The following is a 26,451-nucleotide window of genomic DNA, read 5'->3' on the forward strand; positions in this document are numbered from 1 at the left end:
CAGAAAAGCAGAAGCCTCTTAACAGAGGCCAGAAAGGTGCTGGTAGGAATACTCTGGAGGCAGGTTGGTGTGCTCTAGCAAAGACATTGTCTGCTGTCTTAAAGAGTGCCCCAGCCTGTCTCTGCAGTCCTCCAAATAGCTGGCTAAACAGCCCGTGTAGTCAGCGTTCTAGTGCGAAATTCCCCCAGCACTTGACTTGACAGCCTTCTAAAGAAATGTGCTCATTGCTTCCTTTTGCCATCTGAATGAGTTAGAATGAAATGCTCTCCAGAAATGAATGCTAATCTCATGCTAATTACAACAAGCATGAATGGAAAATTAAAAGATGAATGCAAGTGTCTTAGCTGTGACACTCAGAAATAAAATGTTCTGCTTTAATGCATGTTTCTAAAAATTACAGATACTGTCCATTTTTACAAACTTATTTAATGTTGAAATAATGTTGAACACTAGTCTGGTTTTAATTTTCTTACAGAAAACTCACCTGAAACATCGAAATTTTCTTTGTAGATATGGTTAAATTGATGACCTTCTGTTTTCAGTGCTGGACATGCAGCAGCTGGAAAAGAATATAAAATTTCCTAAATGTTTAAGAGAAACTGACAGGTTAAACCACTCTTCATTAAAATAAAATTTGTATCAGTTTCTAGTACAGTGGTGCCTTGCTAGACAATGATAATCTGTTCCATTGAAATTGCTGTTTAGCGAAATCATTGTCTAGCAAAAAGCATTTCCCTATTGGAATGCATTGAAACCTGTTTAATGCATTCCAATAGGGAAGAATCGTCATTGTGTAGCAAAGATTGGCCATAGGAAAGCTGCTTTGTGAACCACCGATCAGCTGTTTAAATAGCTGTCTTGCGAAGCTTAGGTCCTGAAAACACCCATTTTGCAAGCACAGAGGGAGCTGTCAAAATCATTGTCTAGCAAAAATCGGTTTGTGAAGCAGGGACCAAACATTGTCCAGCAAAATTCCCCCATAGGAATCACTGTTTTGCGAATCGCTATAGCGATCGCAAAAAGTCAATGTCTAGTGAAAAAACTGCCATGCGGGGTAACTGACTAGAGAGGCACCGCTGCAATACTGCTCTCTTTCTGTCTCTGTATGTCTCTCCCCAATGCATCTGACAATTTTGGAGAAATAAATGACAGATATTGACCCTTGGGAGTTTACGGTCTTGCATTTGACATAAGAAGGAAGCAGAGGAAGATGGCGGCAAATGTATTGGGAGTAGCTTCAACAGGGATGAAGATTAAGCTGTGCTACCAAAGACTTTCCAAAAAAGGTGGGATATAAGGAAAAATTTGAAAGAAAGGATCATGAAGATTTTCTGGAAAGACATTTCAGGACTAAGTGGCTGCAAGAGAATATGGGAGGTAGTTGTTTCAGATAAACACTTGGACAACTTTGGGTGGAGGAGCTGAAAGTTTCAGAGGGATACATCAGGTTACAATGCAGAGGTTACAAGCAAAGGCTGATTGTCAATTTCCTCCTCTTTCTCTCTCCCTCTGCTGACTCCTTTGGGGTCAGCTAAAGCAAAGGTACACAAGGAAACCAGATAGGTGGGGTATAAATTAAATTTCAAAAAACCCAACTTCCCAGGTGTGAATTCACAGCTGATCAATGTGGCTTTTTTTCTGCTGTGTAGCTGCACTCTCAACTGCCCTCCATACTCCACAGGCAGTAGACGTTACTGAGAACAGATTCTTTTTGTTTCCAAAAATGTATTTCTCTTAGTTTACAAACCAATATTATTTTGCATAATGAAAATATATCTAAAAATGGAGAAGGCATTGCACTGAAGCCAACAACTTTTATTTACAGTAGCATGATAGTATGATACAGACTCATCTACACTGTCCCTTTTGGAGTGGGCTAGTGTAGTCTAAATAGGGTCCTTGAGATCAGGTGGAGGTGTGGTATGCCATTTAGTGAAATCCTCACATCCAAATGGCCTATGGACCTTAAGTGACACTATTTAGTCCAGCTCCTTCAGCTGTCAATCTCTGAGATTGTGGTTTAATAAATGAGCCAATTCAGAATATCAGCAAATTGAACACTTCCCCTGATCCTCAGTAGATAGGCAGGGAATGTGAAATCGATTTTTTAAACTCTGCTGGACCAGTGTTGATATACTGCATTACTTAGATTAAATTTAAAAATAAATTAAAATTTTCAAATTAGAATTTAAATTTAATTTAAATTAAAATGTTTAATTTAAGATTAGATTAGATTAAATTTATCTAATTTAAAACTAAATCATCAGAAAAAGGTGAACCAAACCAATTTAGCTTTTAATTAAATTTTAAAAATTATTTTCTTTGCCTTGTCTGAATTGACAATTGAGAAACTGCCCACAGCTAAATCTGTGTCTGAAATGCTGATCAAGAAACTCCTTGCAACCATCGATTTGGTTGTGGGCAGTTTCTCAATCAGCATGCCAAACAAGGCAAAGAAAAATAAATAAATTTAATCTAAGTGAGGCAGTGTATCAGTAACAATCAAGCAGAGTAGAAAACAATTAATTTAACTTCCCCTGCCCCTCCCTCTGAGGAGCAGGGGAAAGTGTTCAATTTGCTGATATCCTGAAATGGGCTCCCTTATTAAGTCACTTCATGATATTGGAAACTGATAGCAGAAGGAGCCTTGACAGCTTAAGGTTCACTTCTTGGTCCATTCCCAGCAAACACATGCTGGAAATGGAGCAAACTATAGTGAACCTACCAAGAACAACAACGACAAACCCTCAACATAGTGTTGGGAGGGATGCTCTGGCAACAGATTGGTTTGCTCTACTGAGTACATCATCTGATCCTCAGGAAAAAAAAGGTGAACCAAACCATTCCCACAGCACACCAAACACTGGGACAGATGTCTGTCTGATGGAGTCTTATGTTTCTTTTTCACAGTAGTAAGTTAACATTATCTTGCTTTTTGAACAGTGCTAAATAATATGCTCATACATGTTCTCTTGAAAGAGATCTGCAAGTTGTCGCTTTTCAGCAGGGATTGTTTTAAAGATAAGTTAACACTTCCCCATTAAATACACAATGTACCAGTGTTTGTTATGGGATACTCAGAGTTCAGTTCAAACTGAAATGTTAAATTATTAACTTAATAAAATATGATACACTGAAGGATTTCATGAACCGAATGATCAAAGTTCTGCCAGAATAAAACATTCATTTCCAAATCCTTTACATACCAGTCTTCAAAGGTCTTAATTCCAATATTTATCTATTTGAATAACAATAACACAATCCAAGCTGGAGCCACCAATCTTGAAGACCTACCCCAGTCTTTTAAGTCTCTGGTTCAGGCATATGTCTTACCAAACAGAGTCACATTTGCTTCTTAGTAAATATGTATTTATGGGGGATGAGCACCATGCCCTAGAATCAGAAATGACTAGACTAAATGTAAAGGGGAACCTTTACCTAAATATGTATAGCACTGTGCTGTGAGTTTCTCCAATGTGCATGTCTGTTTCCCCCTCCCCGGGGCTAAATGGCAAGTTCTTCTCTTTCCCCAAGAGTTGTTGACTAACAGTTTTTGAATTTCATACGAACCATTGGGATGACAAGTAGACTCTCAAAGGCCGTACATTCAAAAAACTAAAATCCAAAAGGCATACAGCACCCATTGGGGTCATTACTCTCTTCCCCATCCCACTCAGCTTCAGGCCTCCAGAGTGGTAAGAAACCTATTTCAGTGGGTTGCTCAGTCACCCAGACCAGGTGCATGAAGAGATGCAGAAGTAAGGACAGGCTTACTGCCTGTAGGGAGAGTAGTGAGATCCTGCAGACATACACTGTTGAATGATGGCTTACGTCTTCATATGTATTCAAAGAAGAATGCAATTGCTGTGGCAGCATGAATTCAGTGTTCGAACATCAGTTTGACCTCACATGGTCTTGTGAGGAAAATGAGAGGCTCGGGATAACATGTGAACAAATGCTTAAAGAGTTCATCATGGAACAGAACCAGACATAGAGTTACTTAGCACCATTTATTTCAACAGGTCTATCCTAATTGTATTAAACTCTGGATCCAATCCAGTATGTTTTAATTCAGCAGACAGTTCCATGTCTTGTCTGTGCCTGGACCAACCCTTCCTGACTGAAATTACATACAGGCAGCAAATTTCAGTACCAAGTTATTGCTTAAAGAACTGACCATGTGTTAAGCATTTGAGTCCATCGCTAGCCTACTCATTTAGTGCAGATGGAATCTGTATTGAATTTAAAATGTGAAATCCCTAAGACAGATTGCCAAAAACAAATTAGCAGGGGCTTTCCAAAGTGTCAAAAGGTTGCAAAAGATGAAGGCAACGCATAATAATAGCCCAGGAATGCATTTAAGAAGGTTCATGTTTACAGAGAAGGAGAGAAATGTTGTATTCCCAGTCTTATCGGTGCAACTGTGCAAGATGTATGTTTCACTTTACAAATTTCTCTCACACACATATTGCAGTCCACTTAGTTAAACAAGAACATACATTGCTAACTGGAAGGAACCATCATTTTTTACATCCAAAAGGTTGCTTAAATAAATTATCCATCATTAGTTATGGTCTGTTTTATTGTAGACAATTAAAATGGAAAGCAAAAACTCTTTGAAATTTTTTCACTGCAGCGGCATCATTTTAGCACTCACTCACTTTTTTGTGCAAATTCCACACAAAATTAGATTAGAAATGTAAATCATGCTATGGCATTGTCACCTGCACATTCTAAACAATGGGCTAAATCCAATTATTAGTAGTCAACTAGAGTAATCCTACCAAATAAATGAAATGTTAATTTAAGAATTTTAACTTAACAATTGGTTTTAGCCTAATCTTCTAGCATTTCAACCATTTGCTATCTAGTTCCCCCCCCCCATAAAAAATAATAATAAAAATAGCTGAAACAAGTGCATCCCAACAAATCTATTGATTTTTCTTGAGGCAATGTAAGAAAGAATATATCCCATGCCTTTTTATTTGATGGACTGTTGCTCAGGGAAGCATGAGTGATGTACTCCCATCATCACAAGGCTGCCTCCATTTACTGATATGTATTCAATGGGGGAGCACGTTTGATTTGGAAGACAGAAATATTAGGACATGGGCATTCCTATGCCCCACAATACACTGTGATTATCAGTCGGTCCAAATGAATACCCCACAGCTCACATGCTGTGATTGTTTTATCCTAATGCTAAGAGGGCTAAACAAAAATTGGCCAAGAATAATCCAAGTGGATTCCTCCCTCTTTAGTCATATAAAGTTCTTTTCACCTTGAGTTGATGGTCAAAAACCGTAAATAAAAGAGATGTGATTGTCACTTCTTGTGCTTGTGGATCAATTTGCCCATTATTAAACACCCTTTACCTAAATCCCTCATTCTAGCATTCTCTCCTACCATCATTCGACTTCTTTTAATTTATTTCTTGAATCCATTTTTCTGCCAAAAACAGAGAACCAAGGTGGCTAACTGTAATAACACTCTAATAAAACAAATACCATAAGTATTAGGACAGAGGCATCAGGAAGAAAGGAAATAACAACATCTAGCCAGTGAAAATTCCTTCAGTAGCAACCCAGCTGAAATTCCAAAGGCTGTTAGAACTGAAAGGTTCTTGTTTGCCTGTGCAAGGACAAGGCAGGGGTGGGGGCATTTAAACATCATTTGGGAGAGACTTCAACAGCGTTGGGCTAGTGGCCACTGAGAATTTTTTCCTGTGTGTACCTGCCTAAAGACCCTCTAATAGCAACAGGACTGAGAGAAGACTCTTAAGAGCCTCATTTTAAGACAGATCCATATGGAAGAATACACTCTTTCGGAAAAAAAATGTAAGTACCCCTGCACAGTGATTTAGAGATCCAGTTGTATGTAAAAAGGTTCATTAACTTAGAGGGGTGAGTAACATGTGGCCCTGTGGATCACATGCAGCCATTTATTCCATTTTTGCAGCCCCAGTACCCTCATACTCCTGCTTTGTGACATGCCCCATCCAAAGGCGAGAAAAAAAATGGTCAGAAAGATCCTTTTAGTTTGCACGGGGGCAATTTTGCCATGCATTGCTATACTCTCAGGGGCTGTTTGGCCCTCCCGTACTGCCCAATTTTTTAAAATTTCATCACTGGAGGTCATTAAAGGTTATTTTCAGTTTTTTTTTTTAATTTAGTTGCACTTTTTTCTCAGTTTTTTGAAAACCCTGATGACTTGAATTCTATAGCCAATCCACACTTCTGTAAGGTAAACTGAGGAAGTCCTAGCGACAAGTTGCTCCTCATTAGTAAGGTGCTGGTTGAATTCTTGGGTGATCACCCCATTCCATTGCGCATGGAAACAGTAACATAAAACAAGCATTTCATGAATGAGCTGCTGGTGGCTGCCAAGACTTATACAATTTCCTTACACAAGCATAAGTCTGCCATGGAATTCTAGCCAGTGTAGTGACCTGTACACAGAAAAGAAAAAACTTATGTGTGCAAACTAGCCTTTTTTGCCAAGTGATCTCCCCTTGAGTCTCTTCCCCTTGGGAATACCGTCTTCAGGTTTTTGGCAAATCTGGAAAAACAATATTTGGCCCTGTTGAGATCTCTCACCCCTGCCTTAGGGACCTATAGGAGTTGATTCCTAATACAGTTGCATCACCTGAACCATTATTTGAAAGCCTTTAATGAGTTGACCTTGGGAAGAAACTATGAAATAACAAAAATATAGACTATATAACAGAGCGATAAAGAGAATCTCAGTTCTTCCATGTTTCTGGCTTAATTATGCTTAATTGCCCATTTTGTGTGATGTTCTTTTATGGAGTTAAGTCAACACATGAGTATATCAATGGACAGTGATTATTTTTCACTTAAACTCCGGATATGTTGTGCTTCTTTCATTTCAAATTCACAGACATCACTGAAGACAAGATGGCCTTTCCCCCCAATGAGGCAGAATATATGGTATTCTGAAAAACAAACAGGCATTCCTTTTCTATGTGTTTTAATTATGATTCTGAATCTCAGAAGTAAAAAACCTTGAGGAAAATATCATACTAAACTGTGGGATCCCCTACGTGTTCAACTTGCTAGAGCAAACCTACTGTGTGTCTCTTTGCTATAGAGAACCCAGCTGTATGCCTGTTCTGTGTCCTGGATTGTCCCTATCCTGGACAAGAGAGAAACACATGTACAAATTACAATTCCAATGATTTTTCGCCTTGCCTTTTTAAATCTGAAGAGAAAGAAAGTGCAGCTATCTCTGATGGAAAGAGTGTTATCATGAAGTCATTTCTACTAAGCCTCTCACTTTTAAATGACATCACCAATGAACTAGTACTGTGGCACACAAGAGCAGAAGGGGAAACTGGACATTTAATTTTGGCAATCTCTAAATTTTGTGAAATCTTGCAAGCAAAATATTTACAAATTACAACCTCACAAGCTGGAGTTTAGCCTGTGCGGGTTGTGCATATTGTCTGACACTAAACCATAAATAAAGTGTAAGCTGTAATTAAAAGTCACAGGAAGGTAAACTTTAAAATGACATACAATGTGCAGAATTTAACGGGTATCCAGTCAGCTTTAGAGTAAATGACCACACATTCATAAATTATCTCACTGGACTAAATGGAGAAATTATTCATTGTGCTCTTCCAGGAATGTGAGCAAAAGTACATATCACATTAAAAATGACTACAGTAGAGCACCATATAATTTAAAGAGACGTGTAGTATTGATACACCATTTCAAGTTATCTGAAGCAGGAGTTTCTTTCCAGATGCTTTAATGTAAGCAATAATCAGTATTTTCAGACCTGGAATCATTCTCAACCTCAACAGACCAACCATTATCCCCACAAAGGAGTCTTGTACTTTTTAAAGTAAGATACCGTAGAAGATTCTGACAGACATCCCTTGTTATGGAAGGCTAAGAAGCTATGTTTGTGCAAAATCTTCTTCCTTTCCCCCCCCCCCTCTTTCTCTGTAATTCTGTCCTTCTGCTTCTCTTTAAAACAAGAAAAAGAGTGGAGGTGTTAGTGGTGACACCCTGCTTAAGTCCTGATCTAACCCATTTGTGGGTCCCAGCCAATCTACTGAACACCACTGGATTACTAAATAGTCTTGCAAACTTCAGTTTGTAAAACTATTTACAAAAAGGGCAACCAGGCAGCATTTTATCTTTCTTGACTTGCTACCCAGTGGTTGCAAATCCTGTTGCTTATCGTTTTAAGTCAAAACTAGAGGAGACCCATTAAATTAGTGTGGATTCAGTGAGTCAATGACTGATTGCAGCTATGCACAGAACATTTTCCCTAACTTAAGGAAGCAGAGGAGCGTGATGGATGGAGTGCCTGTTCCCCATCCCTGCTACTTACACTAAATGAATCCAAGATGCTCCTGCCCCATAGCTCTAAAATGTTGCCCTGAAATTTACAGTAACATATTATAGACAGAAACCAATGTCATATTTTCACTGTCTATAACCTGTGTACTTGCACAGTTTGAATAAAATTGGTTGATGTAGTTAACTAGCTAGAGTCAAAACAGTAATGTAATGTGTGAATCTGTTGAAATAATCCAGTTCAATGGATGATGGAACCACCTTTTAACCAGAAACAAATAGAGCATATGTCTCAAGTAAGTGTGTATAAGACTGCAGACTTAGTGAACACTAAAAGTAAATAGACTGGGATTGTAGAATGATGCTGATAGTAGGTATGCTAGACCCACAGCAATAATTGTGATCAAAGCACTATTTATGTTCAACTACAGTGGGATAAATGATCACTTATACTCTTTACCTCCCCTCTTTAAAAAAAAAAGATTCCATCAGTACATTAAGATCATTATTTTCCTAAACAAGCTTAATCTCTAAAAAGTCAAGGAATAAAACTATTACAAGTTATCTTTAGTCTATTTAGACTTTAACACAAGATTGTTGACAACTCCTTGAGCTTCAGTATTGTAATCCAATCCTCTCTTTTAGATTTGTTGTATTTTATTTTTAGATGTAAACACTTCCCTCCAGCAAACAGCTCTCATGCAGACAGTTCTATACCAGTAAAAACTAAGGGAGCATTACTACGAATCAGAGAGCTGTTGGCTTATGCCTAGGCAAGCTGCTGCAAGCATAACCAGCGCAATCTACTGCTCTACACCATCTTTTTTTTAAGGCAAGCAGCTTTCTTAATTAATACAATATTAGCTAATGAAACCAAGTCATTCCCTGGGCTCATTCAAGATAGTAAGCAGAAAGCAAACGTTTCTTCTTTCTTCATAACAGGTTGCATAGATAATCTCTCCCTTACTTTTGCCTGCATAATTGCCTCCAAATGTCAATATAAGCCACTTGAACAATCAAGGTTAATTGAGAGCTGTCATGGAAGTTCCAGGTGTTCCTACAGTCGTTTTAATGCAATTACATTGTAGGAAGCAATTTATGAGGGCCTGAAACCACAACATCATCTTCCCTCCCATTGTGAACCAAGATCTGCAATACAGTATCTTCTGAACCAGACTTCTTCAACCTAATATTGTATCTCAGGATATAACCCCTCTCATTCCCTGAAGCCTGGCCTTTGGGAAAGATTATAGAGATAGTTTTGATGTGAAGTAGTAAGCAGAATCAAAAGGAAATTTAGAATCAATTGCTACCCCAAGAATGGTGGTACGGCCAAAAATTTATCTATGGTTTATAAGTCCAAAACATTTTTTTTCTTTTGCTATAAGCAACTTTGCTCTCCTTGTTTATTTGGAAGTAAAAATATATTACATACTTTTCAAGGCTGTATCCTTTGCTATTTGTCCTTTCCAAATTATAAATGTGTTAAGGCATATGTTACCAATCAATGGCAGAAACCGAAGAGTGACTGTTCATTATGTAATATTTCCCAGTGAATATTGAAAAACTTTTGAAAATCTCTAGTGAATATTGACACTCTTCATTTCTGACACATACAGTTCTACATGGAGGCACACACAAACATATATGTATGTGTATGTATATACATATATAAGAGTGACTAACAATCAAAAATTTTAAGCACTTTGCTTATAAGTGTCTACATATTCCAGTGATTGACTGCATCCCTCCAGAGAAACCTTGAGTGAGGTGCTGTTTTGTTCTCATTGTATGTGCAGGTATATGTGTAATATGTATGAAGAGTGTCCATCACCTTGAATTCTGTGGCTCTATTTTCGACGCTCTCTATTCAGCAATCCAATTAACACTATATTTCCTTCAGACCTTTGTAACTTCACACCTTAGAGGGCAGGGGAAGGATATGGCAGGTTCATTTGGTAGTTTACTTTCCCTTTCTCTCAGGAGCTGAGATCAGCAAGACTTCCAGAGCTTTTGCTGCTGTAAGAGTTTAGGAAAGAATCTGAAATGCAAGGTTGGCTTATTCACAGTTATTCAGCACATTTGTTACCACCTAATATTTATTATTGGTACTGCAATATTGCTTAAAGGTCCTGTTTAAAACTGATTTTCCTTTAGATTAAAAATAAATTTTAATATGATGTGTTGGCTCATTTGTGAAATCAATTTATCCATGAGTAGTAGAAGTACCTACAAATCAATCCATGCCATCCTTTCCCTCAAAAATTATCATTTTATCCACATGTAGTTTAAAAATGGCCTTTTTTACAGCTTCCTATAGCTTCCAGCTAAACCAATCAACATTAGACAGCCTGTTATAGAAATCATTCCAGAACCTCCTTCTAGTTTCATGAACAGCAGGCTCAAAATTTAGATATGGACAGAACCCCACATTATCTGGATACACAACAGGATCTTTTCCTTCTGTACGTCTGTCTCCATATCTGCTCTGTGGGGGGCCCTTTAGAGCAGATCTGGAGCACACATGGAGGACTGAGGGAGGGAACTTGATCTAGAAGGCATCCTGTTTCTCTGAAGGAATGGCACCTTAGATGTACCCCAAGGAGTGCAATCTATGAGCTATCCCAGGAAAATGGCAAGTCAATATCGGGTGGGGTGCCACCAACTTAAAACATTTCTGCTATAATAAAAATGTAACATAATGTATTTCTGAGATGGCAAAAAAAAAACCCCAAAGCCAATAAACAGTTCTTAGACAGTAGCGGGATAACAACACAAATGCAAGTATATAATTTAATTTACTTGTGCCTGTGCACAGATCACATTTTTTCCTGTAATTCACAAACATTAACATTCTAATACAGAGAAAAGCTATTAGTGATACTAAGCAAACTTGCTTACTGGAAGATCAGCCCCATTCATTTCAATTGAACATATATCCAAACAAGTGACTTTTTGCTACTAGATTATACTTAGTAGAAAATTCATCCAAAATCAAAGTAGGCATTCCTAAAACAAGGATGCAGAGTGTGGAGATCCAATGCAGAGGGTTTGAGTTCTTTTCGGATATGTAACTTAAGAAAATGAGGAAGTATCAGTAGTTACACAACATAGCAGCAAATGTCTGTGAGTTCATTCCAAATGTAGACTCCTATGAGTGCACAGGAAGTGGAAAGATGGCTGTTGGGTACTCAGTGTGGAAACATCTTTTAATAGAGAACTTTAATTAAATACTTCCCAGACTAGAAACTTTAACATGGTTTCAATTATTCCGTTAGGCTCTCCCTACACTTCATATTATATGCACTTACTGTGTGTGTTCTGGATTGATTCCACAGGCAGCTTTGCCTACCAAACCCTGAGGTTAGACTTCTGTGCCTTTGCACTTCTCATACAATTGTCTTATTTGATCAATAGGAACCTGAAGAACTTTTGCGTCAGACTGAAGTGGCAGAGTGAATATAAAGAAATACCTGTTTTGTCTGTGACTGTCATAGAATGAGAAATGGGGAACAGGAATATTGTAAACCAAAGCCAAACTATGCAAGATCCAATAGCCTTCATCTCCTCTTGGACACATGTGAACAAATGGCCAGAAATCTGAAATGAAAAACAAAAAACAAACCTTGACTAAGACACTGAAGATGGAGGAGTTAACAAGTGGGCAGATACATGAAATGAATTTCACTAGGACCACATTTATTCAGCAGTGTGGGATTCTACCCACGAGGTCAAGTGGCAAATCTCCCAGGCAAGACATTCTTGACTGGGTTAAGAAACAATTGTAGACCATTGCACACCTGGCTATCAGTGTTGCCCCCTAAACTATACAGGCATCTTCCCAAAAATGCTCAAAAAGCCCTAAGCTGCAAGACTCAAAATCAACTATAAAATTGTCTGTGGGCACTACCAACACTATCCCTTGACAAAATTCCTGTACAGACCTGCCACCAAATACATGAATTCTTTCATTTTGCCTTGTTCAGTATGAAGTAAGCAAGAAGATCCCACTTAAACATGACAAAACAATACCATTTGACCCCCAAAGCAAACAGTTAAGCAGGTATGAAGTGCATTATGAATATCAGATTTTCAAAACAGGATGGTAGCATAGTGTAGACAAGACCTACATCTTTCTGTACCCACCTCCGTTCACATACGAATTGCAATTAGATACCAACACACATCTTCCTCCCTGCCATCAGTACCAGCCGAGCTCCATAGGAGCCTGTAGCTCAATCATGTTTCTTATGACTCTTGATCAGGCTGGATGTCTGTGTGGGTGTTCAAAAACATGCAGCTTACCAGTCACATGCAGAGTTAGGTACTGGTGCTTGAATTACCAGGACAGAGAAGAGGGGCCAGTCTCCTTAGTAATATTTTTAGCATGCTATGGGGAGAAGAATTTAGCTAAAATTGGGAGGCGTGATCAGGAGCACTTGTGAATTTCATTAATTGATGCCTACCAACGCCCACAGAAATCAGCTGATTTGGGTGGAGATAACTCTGCTTGTGACTCAACCATACTCTCTGTTAAATGGATCTGCCTGATATCACTTCATTGCCGCAAAACTCCAAATCACACTAGCTCAGAACTAAGCACCTTCCTTTCTACAGAAATTTTTAAAAGTTATTTTTAAAAAATCACAACTAAACATCTTCCATGCCCTGGACTTTGGCAGTTCTTCAACGTGAACTCACAGATTTGAGAAGGAATGGTGCATCACAGGAGACACAAGACCTAAGAGATACAGAAGAGCAGAGGCCAGTAAGCCTGAAAGACCAAAGTCCCTTGACCCCCAAACCCCTGAACCCTGACCAATATTGGTGGTTCCTGAACTTAGCTCCTCAATGCATCCTTCTTCAAGAGCTCCGCAGTCCTTCAAGCTGGTATACTGACACCAGGAACCAAAATGGCAAAAACTCTTAAAGATTTCAAACAAAACACCTGTTCTTTCCTGGAAAATGGAGGAGTTTAGGAGTCATAATCTGGTACCAGAGAAACAAAAGGGCCCTGCTGAACTTCATACTTGGTTGGAACAAAACTGTTGTCATAGAGGTCTCCAATGTCCAGCTTGTCTTATCTCCTCTGGGTTCCTGCTTCTGGCCTGAACACAACACATACTGTATTTTTTGCACCATAAGACTCACTTTTTTCCCACAAAACAGGGGGGTGGAAAGTCTGTGCATCTTATGGAGCGAAGAAAACAGATTATATTTTCCTGTTTTCTTCTCCTAAAAAATCGGTGCGTCTTATGGAAAGGTGCGTCTTACCAGCCTGAACTCAAGAACTTTCAATTAACTTATATTGGGGGCAGATTTAAAAAACAACAACTCCTGTATAATTACAAATAATCTGCATGAGGGCTGGGGTAACCTGTGGTATTCCAGGTGTTGTTGTACTCCAGTACTCATTAGTCCAAGCCAGCCCAGAAAAATGATGAGGAATGGTGAAATGATTAACTCATCCAAATCTGGAGGACAAACAGCTCTTTGCTTGTGATCTAAATAACCATTCCACACACAGACATAAAAACAATTTGCCATGCTTTATTTAGACCATCAATCCATTCTCCTACATGGGAAGAAATGGAAGATTCCCAAGGTTTGCTTGTTTGTCTTTAGGTAAACATGTTGTTGTCTATAATTGTCATGCTATGGATTGCTAATTCCTGCATCTTCTAAGTATTCATTTATTTAGCTTGTACAGTATATAGCTTCCATTAGTGCCAAGGCACTACTCTGTGTGGTTTATGATATACAAAACATCAGACAAAGATAAAAACGAAATACTAAAGACAGTGAGAACAAATTAGCAAATAATTATAAAAATAACCATAAAAGTATATCTCAGGTAATTTTTGTTTTAGGGAGATAATTTTTTTCCTCTCTGGGAGAAGAAAATACGGTGATATAAATACCATGCTATCAAATGACTGCTATGAACATTCTAAAATTTGGTCTATGTATATAATGTAACCTCAGAGTAATTGCTTATAGAAATGGCCTATGGCTCATAGCAATATGGGCAAGATGAGATGTTTATTATTCTGCTTTATATTTTATTTTCCCCTCTTCACTCTACCTCCCACTCTTTCAAAGAGAGTAAGGAAAGAATGTCATCAGCCAGAAAGAGTATATATCATTTACCACTATGACAAAATTGGGTGGGAGAAATAAACAGGCTAAATTTAAACTTATAAATACGCAATGAAAAATGTTTCACAACTACTTCTTAAAGAGTGATGAGTAATAAGGTTCAAGCAGCTGTGTTAGGGTCACATATATTGGTCAAAAAGCTACCAAATTATAATTTATTAGTAATTTGCTGCTTTATATTTTTATTTTATATTTTTAGCTGTTGACATTTCAGGTTAAACTAGATGTACTCATAATCAGCAGAGTGCCTGAAGTAGTCATCACAGAAAGCTGAGCTGTTTCATTCTTACATTTAGACTTTTTTAAAAAAATGGGCACCTTTTATGTCTCTCAAAATATGCAAATAAGGGAGACAGACTGTTCTTTTTTGAACTGCATAAAAAAATTAAAAGTTTAAAGCAGCCAACAATGTATCTTTGTCCCCTGAGCACAATCAATGATTTCATCTGAGGCAGTTGTAACGAATAGAGAAGCATGACTTTATCAAAACATAGCAATACATAAATATAAAAAGATTTTCCCCAATAAGAATGAACATGATCTTTGTGGGGGAAATACGCTGTTGCTAATTCTAATGCACTCATGCAATCCACATTTTGTCTTCTTGTTAATTTTGCCTTCAAAAAATCAACAGTAATAAGAGACATTAATTTCCTCTAAATTTGGAGGGCATAGTAATAAAAGATAAATAAATGTGCAATCTGGAAAAAGAAAATAGTTCTTGAATCAAATGATTTTAATATTCTATTGCCTTTCTTTGGATTGTGCTTAAGACCTTGGAACATACATTCTTCATACAGGACATTGACAGAGATCTTGTACATTATTTAACATATGGTAACCATGTGTTGACTTTATTAATATACTCTGTTTAAAGGCTAGTCCACTGTTTGATGGTATTTTCTTTTTCAAGGTGTTATAAATTTGATCTTTACTCCTTTTCTCTTTCTTGAACATGTAACTAGGGCACAGGTCAAGAGTAGAGATGGGGATGAATTTTAAAAATGGTGATTCATTTTGATCTGTTATTCGTCAAGGTTAACGAATCAACAAATATGAATATATGAATAATCTTCGATGAATCAACAAATTGATCTGTTGATTCATCTGCACTTTAAGTCGCTATAACACTGCCCCCCCCCATGACCTAGAGACACCAAATTGGCAGGGAAGCTTCCTCAGATGCATTTCTGCAACTCCTGAATGTTTGGTGGATCATGGACCCCCAAGTTATATAGTCACAAAGAGGATCTCCCCCAGGAAAGCTCCTCCCAGATACTTAGAATATCCAGAATCACAACAGAGCTTCCTATGTATTTCCCCAACATGCCTGCCAACTTTGGTGAAGATTGGATATCAGACCTCCAAGTTATTCACCCACAAATTGTGTCCCCCCAGGAGAGTTTACCACACAGAAGCCCATGGCATTGAGGGAGTTATATTTAGCCCCAGCAGAATGAGAGGTCCCTTTGGCAGAGGCATGCTTGAGTTTGCCTTATTTATTTATTTATTTATTTATTTATTTATTTATTTATTTGATTTTTACCCCGCCCCTCTAGACCATGTCTACTCGGGGCGGCTTACAAAATAAAACAAAACAGTATAAAAATATATAAAATCATAAAAATTACAACTACAGTTTTAATTTAAAACAATTAATTTAAAGAGAGGGTTACCAAGATGGAATAGCAAAGAAAAAGAAAAAGAGAAAGACTTAATTGACTGGAGGGAAGGCCTGCTTGAATAACCAAGTTTTTAACTGGCTTTTAAAAACACCCAGCGAGGGTGCCAGCCGAATTTCTGTTGGAAGGGCGTTCCACAGCCGAGGAGCCACCGCCGAGAAGGCCCGGTTTCTTGTTTTTTCCTTCCGGGCCTCTCTCGGCGTCAGACCCCTCAGCCGCCCCTGCTGGCTATGTCGGGTGATTCGGGTAGATCTGGGTGGGAGAAGACGGTCTGCCAAATATTGAGGTCCCAAACCGTTTAGGGCTTTATAAGTGATCATTAGCACTTTGAAGTCAACGCGGAAACGGATGGGTAACCAGTGCAAAGCAGCCAGGGTGGGGGAGATATGCTGGTGTTTTCTCACCCCACTAAGGAGCCTGGCTGCTGCATTCTGGACCATCTGAAGTTTCCGCGTCAGCCTCAAACACGTTAGCTCAACACAACATTACATTTGCCAGTGAAGTAGAGTTTGCCCTCAGGAAGACTGGAGACAAGGAAGTATTTGGCAGCACAGCAGGCTTTTTGGCTCCATCGGGCACTGAGGAAGTCGGCAGCATGAAAACAAGCTCTTTTGGCTCCATCGGGCACTGTGGGAAAAGGCAGCAGGAAAGCAGGCTTTTTTGGCCACATTGGGCCAAAAACCCTACCTCTTTGGGTTCAGTGAGGGGAAGCCCAACAAGGTTCACCTTGATGAACCACAGTCTCTCCACAGTAACAGGATCCAAACACGAGCAGCATGGTTGGAGTATGTCTTTGAGATGGGAGAACACGTGCTCGCTTTGGATGCTGGTGGGGGGGATGGAAAGGAGGTCCATGGCCACATTGGACAACTCCAGCCATATGACTAGTTTCCTATTGCAGTAACAGAGGGGAATCTGACTGGTGGGGCTGAGGGGACTCAGCCAGATATTCCTGCACCATAATCTCTGTCGAATCCTCCTCAGCTGTCTGTCTTTCCTCTGAGGCAAGTGCCAAGGTCACCACAGAGCTCCAGTAATGTTGGTGGTGAATGGAGCCTTCACCAGGTGAAGTCTTTCCCTGTGGTTCAGGCAAACCACCCTGCCCCTTGTGGCCTGACATTCCTATTGCCCCATGCAAGTGTTGTGCCCCCAATGCTCTGCAGACCTCAGTGGAGAGCTCTGTTTTCCACTCCTCGAGGTCTGAGGTGCATACTGCCAAGCCCCCCTTGATTTGAGGATCACATAGGAAGGCCAGTTGGTAAGCTCTGTTGCGGTAGACAGCATGGAGTCACTTCTGCACGCCTGACTGCAACCTCTTCACCAAAGCCTTGGTCTGTGAAATGAGGGAGGATCCTGGTGCCACAGCAGTCTCTAGGGACCGATCGAGTGCATGAATCAGGGGGATGACTTGCCCCAGGCTTGCCGTATAATCACACAAGATGTCCATGGTTTCCAGTAAGAGCTTGAGCACCTCCACCATCTGGGAGAGGCCCAGCCAATCCGTGGCACTGATGGGCATGGAGGGCATGATGTCCTCCAAAACAGCCTTCTGCTCCACCAGGCGGGACACCATGGTGTAGGTGGAGTTCCACCTGGTCGGCAGGTCTGTCAGGTGAACGTGGGTCTCCTGACCCAACTCCTCCTGCCTCTCACGCAGCCAGTGGGCAGCTTTCAGGCTGCGGGAGAAGTGGCCCACCAGTTGGCGGCATTGCTCCAGGAGTGCCCACGTCTCCTGGGTGCCTGCGTCCCACTCAGGCCTGACGTGGCTACCCAGGCTGAGGGCATCATGCACCACAAGGTGTACTTTGTGCACCATGCATACAATGCCCTCAAAGCCCACCACGTTCAATGCCACCAAGATGTTCCACTCAGCATCTCTAACCATGTGGCCACGGGTCACCTCCCCCTCCAGTGCCCACTTCTGCAGCACGGACAGGAACTCATCAGCGATGTTCCTCCCAGTCACCTGAGCTTCTGCCTGCAGCAGAACAGACCGGTAGCCTGGGGGCAGGGCAAGGGCCTCCCCCTGCAGCCTGTCACCAATGCCCCGCCACTACTCAAGTCCTCTGGCTGCCACCAGTGGGCTATGAGTGAGAGGTAGCTGTGCTGACCTCCACTCCACAGGTCCGCTGTGAAGTGCACCTTGTGCCCCTATAGCCATGAAAAATGGTCACGAACCACCTCCCTCACAGAGTCATACAGCGAGGGCAGCACTCCAGAACTGAGAGTTCTCCGTGAGGGGAGGTCGTACCAGGGGGCAAAAAAATTGCAGCAACCGGTGGAAGGCTTGGGATTCCACAATGGACAGTGGAAGTCTGAGCAGGGTGATCGTCTTGGCAACAAAATGAGTGGCTGCCTGCTGGGCCTTGCCCTTTAACCACTGGCTGAAGGTCATGGCAGACCCAACAGGTGCTATTTCATAGACTTGGTTGGACTCGATGGCCTTACGGTCTCCTTCCAAGTCAATTATTCTATGATTCCCTACAAGTAATCTTTTCCCAAGATATGTGCAACAGTCCCTTGGAACAGGGGTGGACAATTTATTTCCTACATATGTGGTCAGACTGCAATTCCAATCAATCCTACCCAGCATAGCCAATTGTAAAGGATCACAGAAGCCGCAATACAATGTCTAAGGGCCAGAAACAGCCCACAGCTGAACTACAGTTTTCATGACATGGTCATAAACAACTGATAATTTCTGAAGGTCTGCTTGGTTTATGAATAAATAATTAACTGGAGACTGGACTTGATGTATAGCCTGACAGTTATCTTTCCTCTCCTGCCTTGACCAAGAGTGACTGAAAGCCAAGAGTAAGTCACAACTAGGGTAGTCCAATTTAAGCAATGAAACAAATGGGGAGTTGATTCACCAGATTCCAACCGATAATGTGCACCTGCTTTAGTTGTGATTTACTACTGGATATCGGCTGATATCTGCTGGAATTTTTGTGGGCAGTGAGTGAAGCTGCATAATGGTATTTATCAAAATCCATGTACATAATGTGCATCACTACAATACAGTACATCGGTACATTAAAATAATAAATTAATTTGAGATTTGGAAAGCATCCACCTCCGTTCCTTGCTCCCATGGATAACTTGGGATACATTCTATCACTGTTTGTTCACCCAGCCATCTTAGAGGAGAGAGCAGCTAAGCCAAATATAATTGCATTAACCAGTGAGATCCATTTGAGAGTCTGCATTCCCTTCTTCTCTATTGTGTCTCAGAAGATGTGCAGACTATTTTACTTTTAAAACCAGGTTCCACCTCATTCCCCTCTTTCCTCCCTGCCTTCTCTTCTGGTGATACCATGGCTGAGAAAGAAATCTGAAGTTCTCAAAAGCTGCCCCAGATGTTTGGTTGGCCCAATAAAAATATTATCCCAACCTAGATTTGGGGATTTTTTTTCTAATCACCCACATAATTATGCTGAACTGTGGTTACTTTATAAAAAACTTTTATAAATATTAGCACATATAAGTGCCTGCAATAATTTAATGTGTGTGTGTTTTGTCAATGAAGCACACTGAATAAAACAGAGCTATTTTCAGTAGAATACGTATTCCAGTCAATGTACTACCTGGGGATGATAAATGTAGAAATTTAGTGTACAAAATGCAAAAAGCTGTTAAGAAATTGAAATTTTGAAAACATTGTTACATTTCTTTATTTCCATTTTTGCTTTAGGAATAAATATATTATTTTGACAGTATAACTATATTTGCTTACAGGAAGATTCTGTTCTAACTCTTTCTATAGCTACATTAGAAGGTGATTTTCAGGTTTATATCTTTGTTTGTTTTGCTTATGTAATGTATTATCCCCACAAAATGCAATAGTGTTTTAGAAACAGTTTTACTGGGAAACCAAAAAGCAAATAACAAATAACAGAGGAAAAACAGTTATTGATTGCCTGTCTTTACTGTACTGAAATGTGGATAGCTGATATTTTGGTTGGAAGAGCACGGCGGGGAAGCGTGAAGTAACCTTTCAATTCACCCTATGAGGGGGCAATGAGGATTAAAAAACAAGCAGTTTAGAAAAGATTTTAGAATCTTTTGTTTTGTCAGTGCAGTGATCCAACTGGTAGCGTACCAGTTGACATTTTTTGGGTTTTTTAAAAAAATGTTTTGAGGGTTCAGCCATGTTCTTTAGGCATAATGAGCAGTGTGACCCAAAGAAGGTATGCGTTCTGTTTGACAGACAAACGCACACAATGCGTTCTGTTTGACACACAAAGGTATGCGTTCTGTTTGACACACATTTGGCTTGCATTTTAATACATACTTACTTAAGTTTGCATGTCAATTATAATGCAGTTACCCTTTGAAATGTGCTCTTTTTCTTATTTCACAGTGAAGTTCTTAGTGTCCAGGGTTATCTGAATTTAAGAATGGAAAAATTTGCAAAGTGTGGGCTGAATGGAATCTAATAATAGGAAAATTAGAAACTGAGAAAAGCAGGGTTGGGGACTTGAGTCATGGGACTTGCTGTCAAGTCAGACTTAAGTCACACCGATGATGACTCAGACTTGCCTTTTTTTTTTCTCTCCCCAGTGAGTCAGACTCCACTCCCAACTTGGAACCCACCCACTCCTCCCTTTTTTCTGGGCAAGAAACCAGCTTATTTTTAATAGAGACAGCTTGGGACTCAGGACTTGGTACCAAAGACTTGGGCAAACTGAAATTATGTCCATAACGTTCCCTAGCTGCCATTTTGAGAACTGACTTCATCATCTTGCAATGTAGGTCCCTACTGAACCTGGTCATATGTACAGATTCATCATATCCTCACCAACACTATTGTTTCTCTGACATTATGTGCTTAAAATGGAATAAATGTATTATTTTGACAGTATAACTATATTTGCTTACAGGAAGATTCTGTTCTAACTCTTTCCATAGCTACATTAGAAGGTGATGTTTAGGTTTATATCTTACTTTGTTTGTAGGGCATGAAGGGATGCATGTAGGGCATGAAGGGAGTAATTCTCTGTCCCTTCATGCCCTACAGCATACTGTATGTCCTCAAAACCCACTCTAGGCCATTACCAACTCTCTGGAGCAGGGTTTTGGGTGGCAGGCGGCTACAGATAAAGGGGAGGAGAACATCCTGACACATTAGAACAACATTGGTTTTAAGCTCCAGGTTTCCCCAAGGTTGGTCTTTCAGTGCTGTGAAGCTTTCTTTGCTATTGGCAGGGGTTGCAATAATTTGTTAAATCCACTAAAAGTACTGATTTCTGTGTGAATACTCACCACCAGGCGACTTTGCAGGTGACACCAGCATTCTTTGCAGAGTAAAAAAAGGAGAGAGAGAGAGCACGCTCAGTGTGTTTGGTTTTTATTTGTTTGTTTGTTTACTACAAGCTGCTGAATTTGAAATTGACAGTAAAAGTTATTTGCCTGGAAAACCTACCACAGAAGCTTATTCTCTGTGTTGCCTGAAGACAGCAGGGAGAACATAAATTGTATAATTTATTTTTTTGCTTTTCTCTCCCATAAGACACTTTTGTAATTTATTGTTTTTTTTAAAAAAAAGAATAAAAAGTAAAAAGGTTGATAGAAGTGTATGCTTAAATTATGATCTGCTCACCACCGAAGACAGATGCACACATAGCTCAAAGTGTTTTAGTCTGTTGTCAGTCTATACCGCACTGATAAAACAAAAGATTCTAGAATGCATGTGGTATCTTTGAGTAGGGTGGCCAGCTCTTTGTCAGGTGTGGCTCATGTGTATTTTAAGAGCTGCACATCTAGTAAACCGGTGTTTACTCTTCTTCCCATTGCCCTCCCTTTCATCACTCCAGTGCCTCAAGCACCCCATGCCCAAAATTGGATTGGAAAAACTTTGTATAGCCCAGCCCCTGTCTAGAGTCCTTGCGCCAGGCTTGGCGTTCATATCATGACTGCATGGAAAAGATGAGCTCCATCGACATGCTTGACGGCCTCCCCAGGGTTCCCTCACAGCTTAGGACAAATGGGCACTCACAAAACAAGTAAGGAGACTAGTAAACTAGAAGGCAGGCAATCCTAGATTCAGCCATTTTAGTCCGCTTGCTGCTTATACCCATTTCCATCATGTGACAGATTTATTAGTGACATTTGAGGATCCCTGAAATACTAATAAACTAGACTATCAGTAGTCTAGTCTTGACCTCTTCCAGTTCTGCTCTTGCTTGCCCATTTCTCACTCATGCTCTGCCTCACACAAGCATTCTGTAGTGAGGAAAACCAAACAGTTTATTGGTGTTTCCTTTCAACCTTCACAAGAACCTCATCCAAAACAATATTAAATATTTAGCCGCAGAAATACATGAAACAGTCTCCCCTTTTTTTTTAAAAAAAAACCCTCACAGTTCATAAGGCCCCATAGCACCTGCTTAATATATATTTGTGAGAGAAATTCACACTTGTCAGGTCTATGCAGGTAGCAGACTAAACTATTAATAAGGTGGTAGAGTTCGGAGGTAGCTGAGTGGATTCTATTCAAATGACAGGATAGGGTAGTCATATATTTTCATATTTTTCTGTGTTTAACAGGCACACATCACATACCCCAATCCACTGCAAACAAACAACAAGCAAATTTGGGCTTGAAACTCTTTCTCTAATATGCTAGGTTTGGAGGTTTTGTTTTCTGTTGAGAGAGTATTCCTAAAAGACAATCCTCACCTACAGATTGAAGTGACACAGTCCCCTCAGGTTTAAACAACTCATTCCGCTGCAGGTACAAAGGCCAAGTCTTAAAAGTGTAAAGATGGATGGTTTTCAGCAATTGGTAACCTGGTTGAGCCCGCTCATTTCCTATGGTTCTTCAGTAAGTTGCTGATAAAACTGTGAGGTTTTTGCCAGCCTTCCTCCTCTCTCTTTTGTATGTCCTGGCTCACAAATATTTTAGCACATAAAGCTCCCCACCCCCATAATTTCATGGCAGAAAAATCTCCACTACTCAGCGTAGGCTCCCTTGGTTCCCAATACTGAGGAAACTGTAGTATATTAATAAGGTAAAAGAAAAGAAAAGAAATAATATCTATATGTAAAGCATAGAAGCAAAACTGGTAAAAAGGTGGCAATCCCAGAAATGAGGCCAATAAACAGACAGCAACCCCAGCCATGCTGGACGATGGCTTCTTGTGGCTACTTCCTGCTTTCAAATGGCATAGGATCCACCATTTCTATTTTAAGCCTTTCACATCCTGGTTAGCAACACTCAACACCTTCTTCATTGGGAAACTACATCCTGTAATGCGCTCATCATAGCCGCTAAATGTAAAAAGTGTGCATATGGCCCATTTGCAGGTCAGTTATACATGACCACATCAGGAAAAAAAAGGAAACATGGAATGATTAAATAAAGAACCTCTATAGATATGTGGTTCACTTGTCTCCAGAGATAATTGAGGGGTGGTCTCAATGTGCCCCTCCTAATGTTTATAAGAATGCCCATCGTTTATCAGCATTGGCTATATTGGTTAGGACTGATGAGATTTGTCATTTAGCAATACCCAAGGAGCCACATGTTGCCTATTCCAGCATGGTGAAAACAAAAGAATATTTTGTGTTATCAGGTGGGATCCAATGGAATTGTTCCTGTTTCATTCAATGGAACAGGAAATGGGGGCAATTATGCTTTGGAAGAAGTTTTAAAAACACGTGTGGGGGCTTCACAGAGAAGGGAAAGATGTCCTGTCACACTAGTGAGCATCTACCAGCACTATATTGGCTCTAGGCCATATTATGTCTAATGCCATCCTTAGTTAACACTTTAAAAGAACTTCCTTTTGAGAAAATACTTCAGAGCCAAAAACATGAGGCAAAGTGGGAAAAGAAGAGGGGTCAGTATGTCTTAGCTAGTTGGCCTGATCTATAGTTAGGATTAACATAATGAGAGTGACACTAAGACAAGTGGCCATTTTAGAAGTGAGAAAAGGTGGAAGTATGAGAAAACCATATGCCGAAATACACAAAATGGTTCTTATGTAGAGATGTGAAGAATGCTTGCAAAATTTCCCACTCCATGCCAGGACTCCCCATTGAGATTTCCCCTTGGTTTAGTACAGTTTCCTGGCTTCCTGTGAAAATTCCCTTCCTTTCGTTGTGTTTTCCATTGTTCTGTCCAGAAAAGTGTCAAATTCTACACAGTATAAAGCCTTTTCTGGAGAATTCTGTGCAGTAATGGTGGCATTGTGCTTAGAAACTGGAACAATTTTTATGCCCTTCTCAGGTAAATAGTACATAGGAAAGTTCCTAGTTTGTGGAGCTTGGAATTTATTTCAAAAACAATGACCACAAAACTTGTGAGATGTCCTGCAAGAGTTCTTATGGGAAAAAAAACCCTCATGCAGAGAAATCTTGCTGTGAGGAGATTGGAGTTTTTTTTTTCCTATCAGTTTCTCTCTTAGAGTGAGAAGCTGTAAGATTCACATCACTATTCTTAAGCCTCTTAAAACATTCCCCCCTCCCAAAAAAAAGGGGGGGAACACTATCAGCCAAACACCAGCATCTTCAAATCCAGCTGATTTTAATGGGCAAGTAAGCAAGTACTTTACACCTTTCCCTTTTCAAGTTAATGAAACACTCAAAAGCAGTTGACTTTGGTTCGAAGATGTCCTAGATATGCATCTGACTATGTGTGACAGTACTATAGTGAAATACGTAAGCCTACAGGAATAGTGTGGATATGGGGGTGGGGAGGTGACTACTTGAAATTTAACTACAAGAGAATTCTAATAACAGTTTAGTTCAGGGTGTATGTGTGTTTGTATGGGGTAATTCATTTTCAAGCAGCAATATTTCCCCCTTGCTTACTTGTTTCTTTGTGTACCTGAAGGGTGAAGTCATTGTCTTGGCCCAAATGACAGGAACTCTGGTAATATAACAGAACAAAATATCCCTGACAGCATGAGAGAGAGAAAGGAGAAGGGGTGGGGGGAGAGTTTTCATCCAGTAAAATGCAAAAGTACTATAGACCCTCATGGGAGCTACAGCCCTTTAGAATGTCAGCATCCCATCAAGATTCTTTTCCCTCACCATATCGACATATTCATGTGCCCCTATATCACAATGGCCTGCATATGAACAGAGCAACACACACAGACACACATGGATAATTTGTTTTCAAAATAAACACTGGACATAAACTGTTCACAGGCTTTGTTTTCACTGCATCTATTTCTACCTTGGTTTTTAAACTATCTCTTGTGCACTGAGAACACAAGACTTATTTAAACCATGGCATTTGTGCAAATATGGCATTTGTGCAAATACCTGTTCTCCCATCCTCAAGAGCTATGCAAGCTGTATAGCACAGTAAGCTTGGAATGGTTGCTATCGCTTTATCAGCATACGGTCTGCAACACGATTTATGAAGGGCTCTGTTAAGGCTTGCAAAAAACAGAGGAAACCAAGCAGCACAGTGCCTGGCTCTTGTGGGATAAACACTGGGCATCAATGAGCTGATGACTATAATAATGACAGCAACAAAAAAAGAGAGAGAGAGAGAGAGGCTCTTACCTTTAATTTTTATTTCTTAAGTGTCCCCCAGAAGCAAATGCCTGTACAAATCTGCTGAAGAGTTGCTGGAGTCTCTAAAGAGTGGGAGAAGGGGATGCAGCTATGTCCTTATTAGTCTCACACAGTGTGACCCTCCCACTCAGCAAGCACAGAGAGAATACAAGTGTAAGACAGGACAGCCCCCAGCTCCCAGGCAGCCGAGAAGGGCTTTTTCCTCTCTCTCTCTCTCTCTCTCTCTCTCTCTCTCTTTCTCTCCCTCTCTCTTTTCCTATCCCAAAAAAGCACCCACTAATAAGTTGCAAATCTGGTAATAATATTATAAGAGTTAGGTATGGATTGTCTACAGCTGTGTCACAGATAAGGCTGCCTGAGTCTGACTGCATGAATGAAAGAGTGTCTGGTTTCAGTGCGCTGACTCTGAAGTTCTGTACATGATACTCGTGCAGCAGCAGGGGAGTGGATCTCTCCCCCCCCCTCACTGCACATTAAGTGTAGCTACATCTCATTAATTTTATATACTTTATCATAAATTTAAAATCAACCGACCATGGGAATGTACCTATTTATGGCACGGATGCTGCAGAGAAGAGTGGATGGGTGGCGTTCGGCTTCTCTTTTTTAAGCTCATCATGATGTAAAGCCACGGTGTTCTCGCACTGCAATATCAGCTGTCTGTGATAAAACTGTGTGACACTCAGCCCTCCTGTTAATTCTCCCTTGAATATGCTAAACTGTGCTTGCTGGCTTGGGCCCTCGGA

At 40.1% G+C, this 26,451-nt stretch overlaps 1 protein-coding gene across 3 annotated transcripts in view; it reads right to left on the bottom strand.

Annotated features, from left to right (window-relative positions):
• The window catches only part of COL19A1 (collagen type XIX alpha 1 chain), a 217,577-nt gene extending 191,489 nt beyond the window's left edge, over positions 1–26,088 (bottom strand). For 2 of the 3 annotated variants that reach the window (XM_073000073.2, XM_073000079.2), the window contains exons 1-3: positions 25,694–26,088; positions 11,804–11,930; positions 485–559 (exon numbers count right to left, since the gene is read on the bottom strand). In XM_073000073.2, the coding sequence (XP_072856174.2) occupies positions 485–559; positions 11,804–11,894 (166 nt within the window). In that variant the 5' untranslated portion in view covers positions 11,895–11,930; positions 25,694–26,088. The remainder of the gene's footprint in view (positions 1–484; positions 560–11,803; positions 11,931–25,693) is intronic. The other variant, XM_078386107.1, reaches the window with a different exon arrangement.
• Between the last annotated feature and the right edge of the window lie 363 nt (positions 26,089–26,451).

The sequence above is a fragment of the Pogona vitticeps genome, chromosome 1 (genome assembly GCF_051106095.1).
Source record: "Pogona vitticeps strain Pit_001003342236 chromosome 1, PviZW2.1, whole genome shotgun sequence".
Taxonomy (NCBI): Eukaryota; Metazoa; Chordata; class Lepidosauria; order Squamata; family Agamidae; genus Pogona; species Pogona vitticeps.